General features: G+C 37.0%; 2 protein-coding genes across 8 annotated transcripts; one reads left to right on the forward strand and one right to left on the reverse strand.

The window, feature by feature from the left end:
• Nucleotides 1–8,486: 8,486 nt before the first annotated feature.
• On the reverse strand, nt 8,487–19,945 carry LOC132276291 (vignain-like). Of its 7 annotated transcripts, none has more exons than XM_059777660.1 (6): nt 19,040–19,945; nt 12,109–12,435; nt 9,764–10,779; nt 9,324–9,556; nt 9,090–9,230; nt 8,487–8,935 (listed from the first exon to the last, which is right to left on the reverse strand). In XM_059777660.1, exons 3-6 carry the CDS (start codon nt 10,209–10,211, stop codon nt 8,678–8,680), a joined length of 1,080 nt encoding a protein of 359 aa, XP_059633643.1. In that variant the 5' UTR covers nt 10,212–10,779; nt 12,109–12,435; nt 19,040–19,945; the 3' UTR covers nt 8,487–8,677. The 7 variants fall into 7 exon arrangements, with proteins under 7 accessions (XP_059633643.1, XP_059633639.1, XP_059633640.1 ...); XM_059777656.1 differs by having other exon boundaries at nt 12,109–12,440; XM_059777657.1 differs by lacking the exon at nt 19,040–19,945 and adding an exon at nt 17,061–17,172 and having other exon boundaries at nt 12,109–12,440.
• LOC132276292 (putative multidrug resistance protein) lies at nt 12,168–17,594 on the forward strand. The gene is made up of 7 exons (XM_059777662.1): nt 12,168–12,350; nt 12,678–12,732; nt 13,236–13,420; nt 13,527–13,984; nt 14,359–14,899; nt 14,987–16,947; nt 17,033–17,594. Exons 1-7 carry the CDS (start codon nt 12,168–12,170, stop codon nt 17,406–17,408), a joined length of 3,759 nt encoding a protein of 1,252 aa, XP_059633645.1. The 3' UTR covers nt 17,409–17,594.
• Nucleotides 19,946–20,223: the final 278 nt, after the last annotated feature.

A 20,223-nucleotide genomic window follows, 5' to 3' on the forward strand; every position in this document is an offset into this window, starting at 1 on the left:
AATTTCTGTTTTATCAATTGTATGGATGTGAGTAATGTAAATTGTTTGCCATTACTTTAACAATTTATTTGGAGGATTTATGATTATAATCATATACTGGATGCATGATAGGATCTTAAAAATATCTGATTTCTATTATGCTGGTTTCTGGATATATTTGATGTTCTAATGAATGTGCATCATTTGTGGATCATTTGCATTATATGTACCGGTATGGGACGGTGACATATCAGGGATGGATTAGATAAAAAAAAAAAACTAAGTCCTACCCCTTTATACATAAGGAATGGATTAACTAAAACAGTTAAATCCTACATGGATGCATGTGCTGTCAACTAAAACAGTTGAACGACATAATGGATATTTGTTTTATCTTTCTGCACTAGGAAGGAATTTATATATATATTTATGGTACCGTGATACGAGCTTGAGTCTCCTGATCACAGTTAGGGCGCGTATATCGCAAAGGTTGAGTAGCTGGATATAACTAATGTTCCCTGGTAGGTCTAGGTACTTGGCCGCTGAAAAGCGTGTTTTATACGTCACCTTCTACCCAGGCTGAACTATGTTATAGGCTAGTGAGCATCCTATAGTGTGTATTTATATATATATGGACTATTGTAGATATTGCCGAGCTATCTTGGATGTATCTGCGTATCGGGTTTGTGTACGGATTGTAGTAGGATGGAACTTGCATGTGGGCCTGACCTACCTTTATTTTTCAGGTGTTCGTGAGTACCAGGCTTAGGGTTTAATCGTGGTGATGCAGATACAGTCACTCACTCTTCCGATTACATATGATTTTCTTTCTTATTTTGGTTTTGGATTTTAATTCTGTAAATATTCATTCAATTGGAATGAATAGGGGTCCACTAGATGGATTCCCGAGTCGTACAAATTTGAAGGATTTAAATGTTATTAATTTATTATTTTAAATTGAGGATTTTTATTTTAGAATTCTTTCAGCGTTTTGATATTTTATTCTTAATTCAAATTTTATTCCTGCTTGTTTACATATTAATTGTCTGATATCCCTCAGATCTGTACTCGGACTTGATCACCCGTGGCTCTAGAATCGAGGGGTTTCACAATTGCCGTGTAAGGGTTCTATCCTAGTGGTATGTGGTGGTTACTGTGGGGAGTATCGAGAATGAGGCATACTCTCTTGTTATGATGGTATTATCCTAGGGATGCTTGAGGAGAGATCGCTTGGCGGTAGCCTGTTGAGTCGATTAGATATGAGTTTCAGTTGTCATTCGATGTGATACCCCTCGGATTCGAGACACGGGTTGATCAGGCCCAGGCCCAAACCTAAGGGATATCAAACAAATAATATTTTATAATGAACACAGAATACAAATCGAAATAAGAAAATAAAGAAAATGAAGTTTAGGCTGATAGAAACTAAAATAAAATCCTCAAATAATAAAGATTCAATAATCCAGCTCCAAAAACCTTCAAGGTTACAACTTGGGAATCCAACTAGTGGACCCCGAAATAAAACTCCAACTGAAACTGAAAAAACTGAAAGTAAAGATATTCCAAAACTAAATCATGAAGTGAAATCCTATATCGTCGGTAGAATGAATGAGAGTCCCTGCTTAGCACGATCAAGCTTGAGACTGGAACCGTCCGTTACCTAAAAAGAATAATAAAGAAGTGGGTCAGGCTCACATGCAAGTCCTAATCCAACTGTAATCCATACAGTGCCCGATACGCAAATATACCCTAGATACCTTCAACATAACTACGTAATCCATAAATATACCTATATATCCACATTAAGGACATTCACTAGACTATAGTAGAGGTCTTAACCTAAATAGAAGGCAACATGCGAAAACGCACCTAAATGTGGGCATGAGTACCTAGACCTAACAGGGTACACCTACCTATTAAATCCAGCTACGCATCCACTGCATATACGCACCCTAACCAACGACTCTGAGACTCACACTCACATCGTGGTTTTATAATCATATATCTAAAGTCCGTCCAAAATCATAGTATGTCATTCACTTATTCAATGAGGGGACATACAAAATACCGTCCAGATAAGCACTCAACTTATTCAGTTGAAGCGACTTAACTACAACCAATTAATCCAGGAAGTCACTCAACTTAGTCAGTTGATTCGACTTAAACACATTAATGTATTCAATATTTTACAATCCATATTTTTCTTCCGGTAGGTTAGGTTAGCGTTTTTAAGCTAAACCATCCCTTAGTATACCACCGTTCCATACCGGTGCATACAATCCTCCATAATCATGCAGATTATAACATATAAATACTTATTAAGTGATTTACAGTTCAAATCCTCATCCAAGTAATTGCAGAAGAACAGTTTATATTCTAGCAATTTAAATCTGAGCAAAAATTCAGGTAATTGCAGAAAAGATTTAAATATGTTAACTACTAACATCCAGAGCATGCATATAACACATTTATTAAACAGATGACCCTAATATGCATTTAGAATCAACATATAAGCACATGATAATTCACTGAATTCACAAAGTTTAGCCTAAACAACTAAGTCTCCTTCCATCCGTTAACCGTATACAATGTGCATAACTTTTCTACAATTTATTCCGTTAATTCATAGGCAAGCTTTGATCAATCAAGGATCCTATTAACACTTAAAATTAGCTTCAGAGTCACACTGGAAAGTCCCAGAATTTTTTAGACAAGTTCAGACACTCAAAACTCCAAACAGCTCGTTAAATTCAACTTCAGAGGCATAGTTTGAGAGAGAGCCTATTCTACTTTTGAAAGAGCAGGCTCTTGGAATTCCTAGAGCCGCCTCTTAAGAGGGTAGAGCTGGCTCTACCTCTCCTAGAGCCGGCTCTTTGATGGGGGAGCCGGCTCTATGCATTCCAGAGCCGGCTCTCTCATCCTTCTCGAGCCTCCTTCAACCTCTGTTGCTCCTGTGATTTTCTGCAGTAATTCCAGCCATTCCCAACCTGTATAATTGGTTATAAACTGACCCTAAGAGTCCCATCTAAGTCTAGAATAAATCCCAAGATGTGTTTAAAGCAATTAAATACAAAAACAGAGGCTACAGATTCATAAGATTTTTCATGCTTTAAGAAACAAATAAATCACAGACACGCACAAACTATAACTGAATAAATTTTCACACATACAGAACATCAATATACCATCAAATATACATAAAAAACTCAATTAACTATTAATTAAATCCTAAAGGCCACCTAGGTGAACAGAATACAGGCAAAGGGAAAAAAAAAAAAGGAAAAGAACTTGCCTTTGAGTTTCAGACTTGAAACTCTAAATTCTCAGTTTTTGTAGTGATATGTTTGTGTCCTAAATTGTAAGTCTGCTCCCCCCCAGTGCCTTGGTTCAACCCAGGGACACCTCCTATCTTCCTCTGTTCTCCCTCTGTACCTCACAGTTTCTGTGTCTTTCACTCTTTCACAAAACTCAATTCACGTTTCTGTATTAACTGCTATGAACCAAAAACCCTAAGCTTACCGCATGTAATATATTTATAAGCTTAACTTTGAACCCTAATCCTTGTAACGTTAAAGCCAGAGCCCATCTCGGCCCATAAACCAACCTAGGATATATACCTACGTCGGCCACCCATGTGAATTGCAAACCTAAATTCACGTGGAAAACAGAAAAACTAAATTCCATTAAATTCAAATTTTCATTAAATAACAATGATTAAACAATTAAATAAACATAATTAAATAAAAATGATTAAATACATAATTACCAAAAACAATTTAAGCAAATAATTACATAACATGACTAATTAAACAAATAAACCATTAAGCAACTAATTAAATAAAACTATTACGCAAATAAGTAAATAAAATGCAAATAAACCACAAATTAAATTCCAGGAATAGCCTTTTAAAATTAGGTGTATTACATTCGAGGATGATGATAGTAGAGGCATTATGGCATGATGTTTAGTACTGATAAGCAGAATAATTTCAGGTATGATCCGAGGATGGATTAGAGATTGTGAGTTGTTTGTTATGTGTTGTCAGGTAGGTGATGGGGTTGTGCGCTAGTCGAGGCGATTATGGACTATTTAGCCTTTTAGAGCCAGTGGAGACGATGTTGCCAAATAGACACCTTTTTCTTTTGACGAGTTAGTGGGTTGTTGTGACTAAGGTCACGAGTCGGGTGTGCACGGTGATCGAGACAATATCGTCTAGGAATGTAGTAATGGAACGGGTGCTAAAGTATCATTTTATGGCATATGGGTTGTCATTTGTGAGTGACGGGATGTGGTGTCTGATGGGTTGTGATCATTTCTAGTGTTGGTATGTTATGAGCATTGATGCTCTTGTCAGATGGTTGTGTTGTGAGTTGTATCTTAGTACTCGATGACTGGGTGGTAGGGATCTGATTGGTTTTGGTTAGCATGGGCGTTGCGGGGTATCGTATGCGAGGTTTCTGTGTTGATAGAGTATGACGGTCCATTTGTGGCGAGGTTGCCTAGAATTGAGTTCGTAGTTCTGTACGGGTATCCATTTGATTCTTCTCTTTGCGTGTAAGGAGTTTAGTTCATCTCAGGTGAGATTGGGTGTCTATGGTTGGACAGTTGATGTGTAGCATGTGACAAGGTGTCAGGTGCATTCAGGTGCGAGTCGTTAGTCTTTTATGAGAGCTGGGTTTGTTACCCTTTCCATTTGGTTCTCCTTTTTGTGTATAAGGAGTTTAGTTCATCTCAGGTGAGATTGGGTGTCCATGGTTGGACAGTTGGTGTGTAGCATGTGACAAGGTATCGGGTGCATTCAGGTGCGAGTCGTCAGTCTTTTATGAGAGCTGGGTTTGTTTCCATTTGTTCTAGTCCTAGCAAGGACGTCGTTTGTCGTGAGTCTTGTTTTCCATTTAGGAGTTGTGCGCGTTCTTGGGTGGACGGACCTGTGTATGATTTGTTATGTTGTTGAGTTCATCGGTAAAGGTTTGGTTGATTTGGTTGACTCATTCCCACGGAGGGAGATATAGTCTTTGATTTTAGTAGTACTTGTTTTAAGGGTGGTTTTGACGGCATGAGTTGCCGAATAGGGATTGTGTTTTCGGTGTCTAATACTTTCGGTGATGGCTAGGGGTGTGTTATGAATTGTAAGCTTGAGGATGGTTAGGTGATGTAATGTGAGTCATGTACTCGGATGTTTTTATAGGTGTTTGATTCGAGCAGTGTCTTGAGGACAAGTGTCGATGTCGCCTTAGAACTACGTGATTAAAGAAAGTGAATATGGGATTCTGTTGAGAAATAATGGGAATGATTGATTTTGGTTTTGAGGTTTCAGGCATGAGACAGTCGTATTGTGTGTTTTAAAGAAATAAGAATTGAACTGAATGATGTTATGGAGTCGTCTACCTAGTATGGGTGTTATGAGATCATTAGAGAGTTTTTATGTTGGTCGATGATTGTGACGTTTGGTGCTGTGTTATTACTAGCTTGTTAGGGTTGCATGATTAAAACATGATTGGGATTTTTATAGTAAGTATGTGACTGTTTAGCCATTGTGGTTACGTAAAACGATGGATTGATAGTGAGTGGATCTCATTATTGTTTTGTGGACTGTGTGAGATTGTGTTTAAGGTTTGGACCTGAGAACAGGAACGATATTTGTGTTAAGACCAGATCGATGATAGGAATGGCCTGGCCAACCATTTCTCCTGAATCAATCCCTCTTAGCACGATGTCCGGTCAAAGATCAATGATTGTTTCGATTTGTCAGGGATAGTGAGAACACGGTATTGCGCGTTATGTCGGTGTGACAGTGTGTATTCGGGTGGTTTATCTCAGGTGACGAGGTGTGTTAGGTAGGACCAAGTGTCCAATAAATGGGTTTGCGGTATGATCGTTGATTATTGAAGATCTTGTTTTGAGGATTTGAGTCCTGGGTACAGGATAATACGTTTTATTGTTTTGGTGACTTATGATTATGTAGTCATTAGGAGATCTGTCGTTTAATCATCTTGAAGTTGTTTAGTATGATGATTGTCGTATAGTGCGGTTAGTAGTTGCTGTTGCGGTTATGTGATGGTATAGCTATGCAGTAGATAGCGATTGCTTGGTCTGACAAGGATGCGTAGGTTTGAATTTGAGCTTGATTGTGTGATGGACGGGGTTCTAATCTAGGGTTTTGTGTGTCCTTTAAAGGATGAGTGGAGTTTGGATGTTGTCATATTTGGTGGTCTGATGACTGTTCTTCTTTCGTGTTTTGGAGCCTTTCATGGCAGTGTAGAGTGAACCGATGTCTATTGTAGTGTAAAACGTATCAGTTGGTTTTGTGTTCTGATGTTGTGAGTGATGAGTACACTCATAAGATGGTAAGTATTATGATTGCCTGTTGACGTCCGATGTCAAGGCAATGAGGTTAGTGAGCTCTTAGTCTTGCAGTTTGGTGGGGTGTTTCTCAGAAAGGCGTGTTGCCGTGAGTTTTCTTTTAAGGAGGGTAGATTTCAATGACGAAATCTTTTTAAGGAGGGTAGATTGTAATATTTTTTTATTTTTCTGATGGGCCCCACTTTGACTTGGTCATTATAATGACCAATGATCATTTTGTAGACCATTTTTCTCTTCTCTCTCTCTCGGCAGTTTCTCCTCTCTCCCTCTGTAATTTCTTTTTTCTTTCTCTTTTCACCATTCAAAGCTTGATCCTCACCATTCTCTTGGGTATCTGGCTTTGTCACTTGAAGCAAAGTTGACGAGTGCGTTGAGGCCAACGTTTTGATCGGAGCAAAGTTCAATTTGGCCACCATTTAGGATTTCGATTTTTTGGTTCAATTTTAGGCTTTTTCTTCTAGTTGAGGTAGGGGTTTTCTAATTCACAATTTCTTTGAATCTTTGTGAATTTTTCCTTCTAAAGTTGGTCATAAGCATGCTTATTTTTAGTTATTTTGATTATGGTGATTGTATTTAGTTGTGTTCATGATGTTAAGTGATGTGGTGTGTTAATTGAGTCTATGAATTTAATTAATTTGTTGTGATGAAAAGCATGCTCAATTATGACAAGTTGTATGTAAAATATTTGTCAATTGCTATGTAAAATTGGGATTATTAATTGTGGAAATAAATGTAAAATTGAAATTATTAGTTGTGGAAATAAATGTAAAATTGGGATTATTAGTTGTAGAAATAAATTTAGAATTTCTTCTTAAAATGTGAATATGACGTTGATGGAATTTGTAGAATTTAATTGTTGGATTTGTGAATTGAAAGTATGTAAAGTGCCATAATTTGGAATATGAGAATGCGATATGGTGTGAAAATTTATGTTTTAAAACATGCTTAAATGATGCGGATAATATGTATGAAATTCTATGTTGTCATGGTATTGAAGAATTGCATAATTCATGCATTGTCATTGGGAAAGTAAGGGGAAAAGTTTGTTTTAAAAACAAATGGAATTGTTTTTGGGAATTTTTTTTTTCTAAAAGTGTTTGCGAAAACCGGACGCATAGGAGGCGCCTAGTGGTTCGTGGTGTTAGTGTAGTCTAGAGAGGAGTATGGTTGAGCTAACTAGGCCGGATGCGACGCCTTGGAGGTGGCTTGTGGTTGTGGATGGTTAGTCAATCCTCCTTTCGTGATGCCTTGAAGGTGCATTGGGTCGGATTACACTAACGGTTTGGAGGTTGAAACGGAAATGTTTCGGAATGGGGAGTGATACGCATGACATTGCATTCCATAGCATGGCATAGTGTGTTACGACTTGGATGGCATGATCACAGTTCTTTTTCCTATTCCTTATTTGGATTCATAGGGTCACAAGAGGTGTATCTTAGGCACCACCTACTGAGCAATTTGTTCACCCCATATATTTAACATTTTTCAGGTCATGGGAAGGAAGTGGCGGACGACGCTCTCCACAGGGTTCGATGGGTTAGTAGACTGTTTTAACATATCTTGTATCTATGATCTCTTTTTATTATTATTGCTATTATTATTTATTTATTTATTTAAATCCTGGGATGACACGTATATTATGTATTGACGTAGGAAAGGACGGTAGTGTTTTTAGTTGACTTCGGGTTCAGATAAGAATCCGGTTAGCGATTCGGACTCTCGAGTTCGGGTCGTTACAATTTTAACTTAATTTTTGTAAAACAATTTCGAGAAAACTGTCAACTTAAAAAAACTTATCCACATTTTTAAAATTTTCAGTTTTCTTAAAAATAGAAAACAATTTTTTACAAAAGTGAACCAAACATACCCTTGATTGTACCCAATCAATAATAAGTTGATATATAACAGATAATGTAGCCCAACCAACATTTGCATCCCATGATAAATATTAGGAGGCCCGAGCCATTTATGAGGAGCACTCAAGGTCTCCAAGCTAATTGATTGACAATTTTCAAATTCTCTACAGATTTTTTGTTATATATATATATATATATTTATTTATTTATTTATTCTGTTGCGACAACTTGGGTTACATTCCCATGAGCATTAGCAAGAAAAAGTAACCAAATTGGCAAACCTTCATTTCATTATCACACATCAAAAGAGAAGTTTTTATTATTATTATTATCATCCAAACCAAAACATAGAACAGATTCATACCACTACCAAAAATACATAAATAAATAAATAAAAACAACACCACATATTATATGGAACTACTCATGCATGAGCACACAGTTTAGGAGAATGGTTTCTTGGTCTGCATTGGGGACTCTAGAGTTCATCCTTAAGAGAAACTTTCTTAGGATTGTCTGAGGACAACTTGATGGGGTAGGAAGCCTCCATAGCTATACCACACAGTCCCTCTTCTGCATCGATCCCGCGTTGCATTCTTATGTAACCTTTTTCTCCCCATTCTGGTCCCCATGAGTTCCTAACAATCCAGTATTTCGTCCCATCAAGAGTCGTTCCATACCCAACAATTGCCACGCCGTGGTTTAGGTCCGTCCCACAATCCCCAGTAAAAACTCCCTGCAAGTGCACAATCCAACAATTAAGTTGGTTCTACTAAAAAAAACATGTTACATTAAAATTAGTATTATTATGCTATTATTATGTTAGTGACCTTTTAAATCATATTATACAAACCTTGCCTACATCCCTAATAATACTACTAAAAGCTTACCTCCGAGTAGAATTGGAAATCAGAGCCCCCTGCATCTAGTGCAACAGATACTGGTTGGTTAGCAGCAGCTTTCATCAAGGCATTTTCGTCGTTTGCTGGTACATTTTCGTGCCCATCAATTACCACAGTTGGATAATTCGTCTACAAAAATCAACAAGAAAACAGAATCAATACAGACACTTAGTATTCTACGCTTTCTTAATGTTATTAAAAAGATAACAAGAGATATTATACCTTTGATCCATCACAAGTACCATCTTTTGCTTTGTAAGGGTATGTGCCCTCGGTTGTTATTCCACCATTTTGCTTAATGAACTCGTACGCGTTTTCCATTAATCCTCCATTGCAACCTTGGTTATCGGTGTCACAATCCACCAGTTCTTGCTCGGACAAAGAGACTAGCTCCTTTGTCTTGATTTGGTTGATACCCTCAACCCCAACTACTGTTGAAAATGCCCAGCAGCTACCTGAAAAATAAAAACAAATGTAGTAGTAAATTGCAAGCAATATGAGAGATGTAACAGTAGAAGTAATAGGACAGCTGCATGAAGTGACACATTATCAATGCAAAAGATTATGGTAACGTTTTTTATTTTTTATTTTGTCATACTGATTATAATAAACTTTGAAGTGATTTTGTTAAACTAAAAATATTTCATCTGACTGAGACTTACCACATTTCCCTTGGTCCTTGACAGCATTGACTGCTCCTTTCTTCCTCCAATCAACAGACGTCGGCAGATTGGCAGTCTTTTCGTGGATGAATCCGCCTGTCCCACCTCGGCTGCCACGGAGCATCCTGTTGTGTTTAACCTTGGAACCGGCATACGAGCTTCTGAACTCATGGTTGGTCATATCAGCAAACTTGTTGAGTTTCAACTTGTAAGGCTTGTCCATCTTGTTTACCTTGTGAACATGCTTAACATTCTCCTTGAACACATTAAAGCGCTTCTGTTTCTCGTCAAGGTCTCGAGAAACTGTGTGGTGGCTCCTCCACCTCTCGTACAAGTCCCAAAGGCTCTCTTCGGAAGCCAAGTCTTTTTCAGTGAACTCGATGCTCTGGACCAGCCCCAAAACCAGAGCCAGTGACAGAGCCACCAAAAAAAACTTACCCACCTCCATAAATATGTTTCTTAAGAAGATGACAAATTCAGAATTTAATTTGGAAAAGATATAGAAATGGGGTATGAAATTTATCAAAGATATGAAGTTGATGTGATCTTAGTAAAGCAGGGATGTCCTTATATATAGAATGTGGTGGTATAGGTACAAAATAAAAAAGACTTGGATATTAAGGTTTCTTTTCTGTTTAAAACTTTAACCTGAAAATAAGGGAAAAAGGGAATTTCCTTTTAGACGCTATTCAATTATTTTGAGGGTTGGGTTATTGAGTTCATGTCTCTACATGCCAATCACATCACAGTGTTTGTTGAAGGTGACGAATTGATTGGTTATGTTGTTATAGATATTTTAAGTCACGATTTCTTCCTCAAAAACTGTTTTTGCTTTTTGTTGGGTTGCAATAGCTTTCGGAAAGTTTGCAAAACGGTATGAACTTTTTTATTTTATTTCCAGAAAAGGTGTGTATGATTTTATGGTTTCACTGGAATGTTGAATTTGAGTGCAGAGAACTCATATGTCACACACAAACAAGGATCAGGACGAAACATTAAAGGGTCTTGATGAAAAGCTGCAAAAAAAAAAAAAAAAAAAAAAAAATTATATTTCATAATTTATATCCTATATAATAATATTCTCCATTAATCGAACAACAAAAATTCACAGTGAACTTTACTGGAAAAGTTAGATTTAAAAGCACTTTGATTTATATTTCCAATGTGGCTTCTTCACTTAATATTTTCTACCTCATTCACCAGTTTCAAATTTTCCGAGCAGACATTCCTATTGAGAATATTTTTAACAACCCAAATTGATGCTCGACTATTGTCCATTCTCGCTAATGAAGGATGCTGGTACAAACAAGCTAAGTACAAGCTTAACTTTTGGTGTTATTTGAATTTAACTGTTCTCATACTCGGCCAACAAAATTTTAACCTCTCCACCAAGCAATTGCTCTAGCTTTCTTAGATCCATACAAATCAAATTTCACAAAAAGGCGCACACAATATAGAAGCAATGGCAACATATATATATATATATATATATATATATATATATATATATATATATATATATATATATATATATAATGGCGCACACAAGCAGGAATCAGAAAACTCAGAAGAAACTACATGTTATGGATGGGAAAAGTCGAATCTGGGCTCTCACATCATTCGGGAAGTGCCTCTACTAACCCAACTCACCCTAATATAATGGCTAGTTTTAAAATGTTTTTATTTTTTTGTTGGTATTCATCAGTACCCGTAATGTAGTGTGGAAAAATGTAAAAACACCAAATTGGTGTTTTTACTTTGGACCATCGTTTACTAAACGTTTACAATACATTATTTACCAAACACATTGCAACCAAAAACACTGTTAGAGTGTACTGACTCACGACAAAAATACAGAAACAAAAATGCCAATCAAACTGGACCTAATCTGTGCTACTTTCTCAGTATCTGTGGTGAAAAATATACAGGATCTTAACTTGTTCATCATTCTAAGATTCTAAGAGTGAGTAGTGACAAGCAGTGAGATTCCTACTTGAAATCATTTTCGATATTCCATAGCATATGGCATCTCCTGGCCGCTCATGACACGACAGATAAATCCAAATCAACCAAGTTGACTTTTGTTTGAACCATAATTTGACAAACTCAAGGCCCAGTTAGTATCCCTGTCCTCGACAAATTTGTCATTATTATCAGTCTTCATATTGGCATCATACAATATGGTATATAATTGAATGATTAAACTATGACAAATATGAAATTGATTACGACTCAGTTTCATATGATTGGCAACGTAGCAACCGCTAATGGAAAATAGAACACAGAAATGTTCGACTGATAACATGTTTTTGTAGTATAAATAATTTGGAGTTGAAAGAGAATACTTGAGCTTAAGAAAGTGAACTAGGATTTGGAGAAGTCTTTGTTTTATGTTGCCATTGAAATGGGGAGCAAAGGTGGCATGTTCAGGTACGCTGATGGCGTCGACAAGTTGCTAATGTTGTTTGGTACTCTGGGTAGCATCGGAGATGGGCTGATGAATCCACTGACTATGTTTGTTCTCAGCGGCGTGATCAACGAGTATGGAAGCGCTCAACTTTCAATTTCTATTGATGTGGTAAACAAGGTACAAACACTGATGACACAAACCTAGCTTTTCTTGCCATGTTTATTCCCAGCTTTTTGGAAAACACAGGAGCTCCAAACAATGTCTAAACTGCATAAATAGGAGAAAATCTCATCAACTTCTGTGTGTTAAAATGAATTTACTGTCAAAAGAGTATAATATATAGATCTTAGTTTTGAATCATTCACTACTTGCATTTTATTTTCCGATACATTACTAACAATCTTATACATGCCCCTTTCACAGTGCTGCATTTTATTTTCCGATACATTACTAACAATCTTATACCCCTTTCACAGTACTAACAATCTTATACCCCTTTCACAGTACTCACTCAGGCTGCTCTATGTTGCCATTGTAGTGGGAGTATCTGCTTTCGCTGGTATGTATAATACTAATGGTTCAGAGTTTAGCAATTTCATGTATAGCAATTTGGGGCAGGTCAAAATTTGCTTAACGGGAAAATTATTCATATACAAGAAAAAAAAAAATGGTAAATTCAAACACATAAACATGTATTAGAACTTCATTACGAGGAAAAAAGTAAGTAAGAACGAAAAAGTTATATATAGTTGTATTGCATACTGGTCAAGCACGTTCAGGGCCAAATTTGAACCTTTTTTTGCCAGACCAGTTGATTAATTCAGATTTCAAGTTTTCAACATTTGCTGGTTTTACATAAAGCCATCTATGTAGTTCAACCTGTTGTTGTCACTGTTACGGCCAGATTAAATTTAGTCCAAGATGCAATCAATCAGTGTTAAATCCAATAATTGCCAAGAAAAAGGGAAAGGAGGAACAAGAGGAATTTTATTTCAGTATAACACTATTTGTGACAGTTTAATTACCTTCTTCATTCGGTTGCTATACACAATGATCTTGCAGAGGGTATTTGCTGGACAAGAACAGCAGAGAGACAGACATCTCGCATGAGAATGGAATATCTGAAATCCGTCATGAGGCAAGAAGTTGGTTTCTTTGACAACCAAACAGCTTCATCCAATACTTTCCAAGTTGTTTCTACCATTTCCTCTGACGCACATTCAATCCAAGACGTTATAGCCGAGAAGGTAATAAGCTTTTCTCAAACACCCTTCTCATTCCCTATCTCATACTTCTTGTCGTTATTCTTGTTTGTGAATACCAACAGGATATATGTTATATCTTCTGCTGCAGATCCCCAACTGCCTGGCTCACCTCTCAACATTCATATTCAGCCTTGTAGTAGCCTTCCTAATATCATGGCGATTAGCATTGGCAGCTCTTCCATTCTCACTCATGTTTATCGGTCCAGGAGTAGGATTTAGGAAGCTTATGACGAGCCAAGGGATAAGAACAAAGGATGCCTATGGTGTTGCTGGTGGGATTGCAGAACAAGCAACCTCATCAATCCGAACAGTTTATTCATACGTGGGGGAGCGTCAAACACTTGATAGGTTCAGCCGTGCACTTGAGAAGAGTATGGACCTTGGTGTAAAGCAAGGACTTACAAAGGGATTATTGATAGGGAGCATGGGAATGATTTATGCAGTTTGGGCATTTCAGTCTTGGGTAGGAAGCATTCTTGTTACTCGGAGAGGAGAAAGTGGTGGCCGTATATTCATATCAGGAGTCTGTGTCATCCTAGGAGGAGTGTGAGTCACTTTCATTGATCATATTTCTGCTTCCTCATTTTTTATATTTTTAATAGTATATACACATAAATTTGGAACTCAAATAAAGAACACTACAACAGTTCATAGATTAAACAGGAAAATATCAATTACTAAGAAATATCAAATAACAAAACTGAAAGTATATGTTTGACTTCTGGAGTCATTGTTACTAGTTTAAAATTCCCCAACTAATGAGTATTTTCAGATTGAAGGTTGTGTAAATGATAAAGATTCTGCAAACCGTTTCAAAAAGAATTTGAAAATTTTTGAAACAGCATTTCTGTGATAAATTATACTCACCTTTGGAAATTTCTTTAGATATTAATCTTAAACCTTCAATCTTTCCATTCCAGGTCCATCATGAATGCTCTCCCCAATCTCTCATTCATCTCAGAGGCAACAACTGCTTCTACACGGATTTCTGAGATGATTAACCGAACTCCTGCTATAGACTCTGAAGATGGTAGAGGAAAAGTTCTAGCACATGTGAGAGGAGAAATTGAGTTTAAAGATGTTAGTTTCACTTATCCATCAAGACCAGATACCACAATTCTTCAAGGACTTAATCTTAAAGTGACAGCTGGTGAAACGGTAGGCATTGTTGGAGGCAGTGGTTCTGGCAAGTCCACAATCATTTCTTTGCTAGAGAGATTTTATGACCCCAACAAAGGAGACATTCTTCTTGATGGATACAAAGTAAAGAGACTTCAGCTTAAATGGTTGAGATCTCAGATGGGACTTGTGAATCAAGAGCCAGTACTTTTTGCAACATCCATTAAGGAAAATATTCTTTTAGGCAAAGAAGGAGCTCCCATGGAAATTGTTATAAGTGCAGCTAAGGCTGCAAATGCACACGAGTTCATCACCAAATTACCTGATAAATATGAAACTCAAGTATGGAATGCTTTTCCAGTCCTAAATCAAGTTAACTTAGCTTTTTATTATTGAACTTGCGTTGATGAAGTTTCATTGATATTTCAGGTAGGGCAGTTTGGAGTTCAATTATCTGGAGGGCAAAAGCAAAGGATTGCTATAGCAAGGGCTTTACTGAGAGACCCAAGAATACTTTTGCTGGATGAAGCTACAAGTGCTCTGGATGCACAGTCAGAAAGATTGGTACAGGATGCCCTTGACCAGGCTTCACAAGGACGAACAACCATCATCATTGCACACCGCCTTGCCACAATCCATGCAGCAGATACCATTGTAGTTCTAGAATCGGGAAGAGTAGTTGAATCAGGTCCTCAAAATGTGTTGATGCAAATGAACAATGGAGAAGGTGGGGCCTATTCTAGAATGGTGCAATTGCAGCAATCCTCAATGCAGAATGAAGACCACAATCGTTCCAATAGTCTAACAGAAGGTAGAAATGACCAAAAAATGATCAATGCCCACACCCCCCAGATCACTCCTACAAGTGCAAAATCAAGCTTGCAAAGTAGCCCTGCTTTCCCCTTCAAGCCTCCATTTTCCATTAGTGTACCACCTTCCTTCCAAACTCAAACTTCTGATGACAGATATGATGAGGGCTTAGATAAGTCCTCTTTTGCTCGTCCTTCTCAGTGGCGTTTACTGCAAATGAATGCACCTGAGTGGAAGAGAGCCTTGCTTGGGTGCTTAGGGGCTGCTGGTTTTGGGGCAGTTCAGCCAGTTCATGCCTATTGCTTAGGATCAATGGCCTCAGTATACTTCAATAGAGATCACTCCAAACTTAAATCAGAGACCAAATTCTATTGCATAATCTTTTTAATCCTAACAGTTCTTAGCTTCATCACCAATCTCCTCCAACATTACAATTTTGCAATAATGGGTGAGCGTTTAACCAAAAGGGTAAGGGAAAAAATGCTTGGAAATGTGCTTACTTTTGAGATTGGGTGGTTTGATAAAGATGAAAACACAAGTGCTTCAATCTGTGCACAACTAGCCACTGAATCAAACATGGTTCGATCACTTATTGGAGATCGTATGTCATTGCTTGTTCAGGTCTTCTTTAGTGCTTCCCTAGCATTTGTTCTCGGATTAGTGTTGACATGGAGAGTTGCCATTGTAATGATTGCCATACAGCCTTTAATCATTGGGAGCTTATACTCAAAGATTATGCTAATGAAAAGCATGTCCGAGAAGGCAAAAAAAGCACAAAATGAAGGAAGCCAACTAGCAAGTGAAGCAGTGGCTAATCACAGGACTATCACAGCCTTTTCTTCTCAGAAAAGAATATCGAGTCTCTTCTCAACTACACTGGAAGGCCCTAGGAAGGAGAGCATCAAGCAGTCATGGTTTTCGGGTTTAGGCTTGTTCAGCTCCCAATTTCTGACAACAGCCTCTATAGCTTTGACTTACTGGTATGGAGGAAGGCTGATGAATCAGGGATTAGTAACCCCTAAGCATCTGTTTCAAGCTTTCTTCATCTTAATGAGCACAGGAAAGAATATTGCAGATGCAGGAAGCATGACATCAGATTTGGTGAAAGGTAGCAATGCCATAAGATCAGTTTTCGCAATTCTAGACAAGATAAGTGAGATTGAGCCTGAAGACCCTGAAGGGATCAACATTGAAAATTCAATTAGAGGCCTTATAGAGCTGAAGAATGTGTTCTTCTTTTACCCATCAAGGCCTGATCAAATGATCTTCCAAGGCTTGAGTCTCGGAATTGGAGCTGGAAAAACAGTGGCACTTGTGGGACAAAGTGGTTCAGGCAAATCAACAATAATTGGACTAATTGAGAGATTCTATGATCCAATAAAGGGCTCAGTACTAATAGATGGACAGGACATCAAGAACTACAATTTGAGAAAGTTGAGGTCACATATAGCATTAGTGAGTCAAGAACCCACTCTTTTTGCAGGAACTATCCATCAAAACATCATCTATGGCAAAAATGATGCCACGGAAGCTGAAATAAGGAAGGCTGCAATTCTTGCTAATGCTCATGAATTTATAAGGTACATACCCATCTCCCTTGCCACATTGCAAAAGCAACAATTCACCACTTTTTGTCCCATTTAGTGAAACTAATGTTTAACGCAGTTCCATGAAAGATGGCTATGAAACTTACTGTGGAGAAAGAGGAGTCCAGCTCTCAGGAGGTCAGAAGCAGAGGATAGCACTTGCTCGAGCAATACTGAAGAACCCAGCGATCCTCCTCTTGGACGAGGCAACCAGTGCCCTTGATAGTGTGTCAGAGAATCTAGTCCAGGACGCACTGGAAAAAATGATGGTGAGTAGGACTTGTGTCATTGTAGCTCATCGCTTATCCACCATTCAAAAATCAGACTCCATAGCTGTGATAGAGAATGGGAAGGTTGTGGAACAAGGATCACACTCTGATCTACTTGCTGTGGGGAATCATGGGTCTTATTACTCCTTAATAAGACTGCAAAGCACCCAATCTTCTAAACCGTGAGCCAAGGTAATAGCCACATATGAAGCATTGTCTGATAGACTGATTCTGCATTGTCTGATATACAAATTCTTCTGTCTTCATCTAAGGGTCGTTGTTTTCTTCAGCGATAAAAAACCTCAATATCAGTGTTATTTCTGCGAGTCTTAAAGTAGTTAGATATGTGAAATCCGCATGAGTCCCACTTCATAGCTGTGTTTTGAACAAGTTGGTTAAAAATCATATTTTTTATACAACTATTCAGATTTAGTAGATAAGGGGTTAAACATGCTAAGTACAACACAATGATTAAATGACAAATTGTTTTATAAATGCAAAAAGTTGGAATTGAAGGTTCCATTTTCATCCCTTGTCAATGATGAAAATTAAAAATAAAAAAAAAATAAAAAAAAGGGAAAGAAGTTTTGATATACAAGTGTGCCAAGACCTAAAATGTATTTGTGAACAAGTTGCCTTATGGTTCCAGCCCAACGACGACCTACCGGTAACTATTGACATGTTCATTGTTAAGCTCGACTAAGGCTGGCAAGTGACAGTGAAGTTCCTAAATTAATTGGGAAGCAAGCATGGGGAATATTTAATATGTATTACATACTTTGGGTGTGTTTCTAGTTGCATGGAATTAAAGCTTTGGAAATGGGAATCTCAATTCCAAATTTTGTTTTTGTTTTATGTTTTTTTTTTTTTTTCCCTCAAACAAGAAAGAAATTGGAATTCAAAGCTTATTGGTGGCATTTCTACCCAAAAGAGACCAAGATCCCAACCAAAATATAATGCTAACCCAAAAACTTTTGGACTTTAATTATGAATGAATAAAAAGAAAGATAATAAGCATTTGCAAATATATAGCTGTGACATCTTCCATTTATATTTGGCATCCATGTGCATCTCCCACATTCTATATGCTAAAAACATTGTACTTTTCCAAAATTTATATTAAAAAGTCATAAATAACACAAACAAGATTATGTCCATCTAAAGAACAAATATAAGACTCAATATCTTATGCAATTGATAGAACAAGATTATGTCCATCTAAAGAACCAATATAGGACTCAATATCTTATGCAATTGATAAAAAAAAATAAATAAAAAATTCTGATTCCGTGATTAGAAATATGAACCAACACTAGCTTGGTCTCTCATCAAACACCAAATAGGCAATGACAGATCTGCCTTTTTCTGGTTTGATAACTGGATGCTACATCAAATTAAGCAGTTTTTTATCATCAGACATTGTTCTAAACTCTATATGTCAGAATAAAACACAACTAGTAAAGAGATAATAAATGGACCACATTTCCACCACATGGACACAAGTATGTAGTGAATTTGAACATAAATAATTCCATTTCACTAAACTTGAAATATACCAATAATTTAACCTTACATACATCTAAATCCACTTATTATAAGCACATACTGAAATTCCCTTCAATCTGCTAACAATCTTTACAAGAGACATACAATCAGATCTAACTTCAAAAAAAAAAAAAATACCAGAGTTCTTTGATTTAATTCTGTCAAAAATGAACTGAAAAATCCAGGTCTGCCGAATTAATAAAACCCTATATTGATGTGTGTGTAAGCAAGAAGAAAAAAGAAATGGAAGGGAAGGAGGAATGTAAAAAGACCTTCGGTGAAGAGCGATCCAAACATTGAGTTTATACATGGACTGCCAAAAAATAAAGGCACCCAGAGTCATCGCGAAGTACGCCCCCACTTTCACCTCCTCCTTATTCGATTCTTTTCACTCTTACTATATATATATATTATATCAAAATTAGTTGAGTTCTAAACAATTAAATCGACAATGGAAACAGAATTCAAATGAGATGGTGGAATTGAGATAGCATTATTACGGCAAATTGATGAACTACTACTATCTTCCTGTCCTGCCCTAACATTCCAAATTCAATACGAAGACCACGCCTGCAAAAGACCAGACGATGCAGTTTTACCTAAATTTATGGGATAATTCCAAAAAAATGGAGTTTTGGAGGTTAAATGCCAAAAAAAAAAAAAAAAAAAAAAAAATGGAGTCAAATTACAGTTTTTCAAATAAATAAAGTTTTATAAAAAGGCTGATATGGACATCAAAATTTGTTACGAAATAACCCAACTGCCCTTCTATCTCTTTATCATAGGATTGACGGAACAATTTTGCTGGTTCCTTAGAGCATGCCGGATGCGCGCGAGGAAGCCCCTTTTCTGTCTCTCACGTTGCAATCGGTCTCCCAAACTGACTGACTCGTGGATTACATTGAACTGGTCTCTTTCAGTTTGGTCAGTTGGCTGTAAACCACGAAAGATGGATATATCTTGGCCTACTTTCTTTTGCCCTTCAGAGGGCATGCATGCTTTTAATGAAGTTAGAGCGAAGTGAGACTGAAATCTGAAGAGGTTCCATAGACCAAACTTCCCCCCGCTGGCTCATGGAATTGAATTCCTTATTTGTTTTCCTTCTTTGCCCAATCGTCTCATAGTTGTTAAAGGCTCGTGAAGGCTCAGCTAGAACGTTTCAATTTACTACAGAATAGACCCCTTTAATCAAGCTCGTATAAAGCCTGTTCACGCGTTTTAGTTGGCTTCAGGCTCAAAAACAGACTGCATTGTATTTTTTAATCATTTATTTATTTCATATTTTTTTAACTTAATGACTACTAAATTAAAAAGTTATGTATCATATATGTATACTTGGTTATGAATATATAATTGTACTATTATTAAATGTACAAAGTGTTCAGTATTTCAATATTTATTTATTAATTGATATAAATTATATAACACTCAAAATTACCTAATAAAATTAAAATTA

The sequence above is a fragment of the Cornus florida genome, unplaced genomic scaffold, assembly GCF_030987335.1.
Source record: "Cornus florida cultivar Cherokee Brave unplaced genomic scaffold, ASM3098733v1 CherokeeBrave_3.0.0_Hap2_Chr10, whole genome shotgun sequence".
Taxonomy (NCBI): Eukaryota; Viridiplantae; Streptophyta; class Magnoliopsida; order Cornales; family Cornaceae; genus Cornus; species Cornus florida.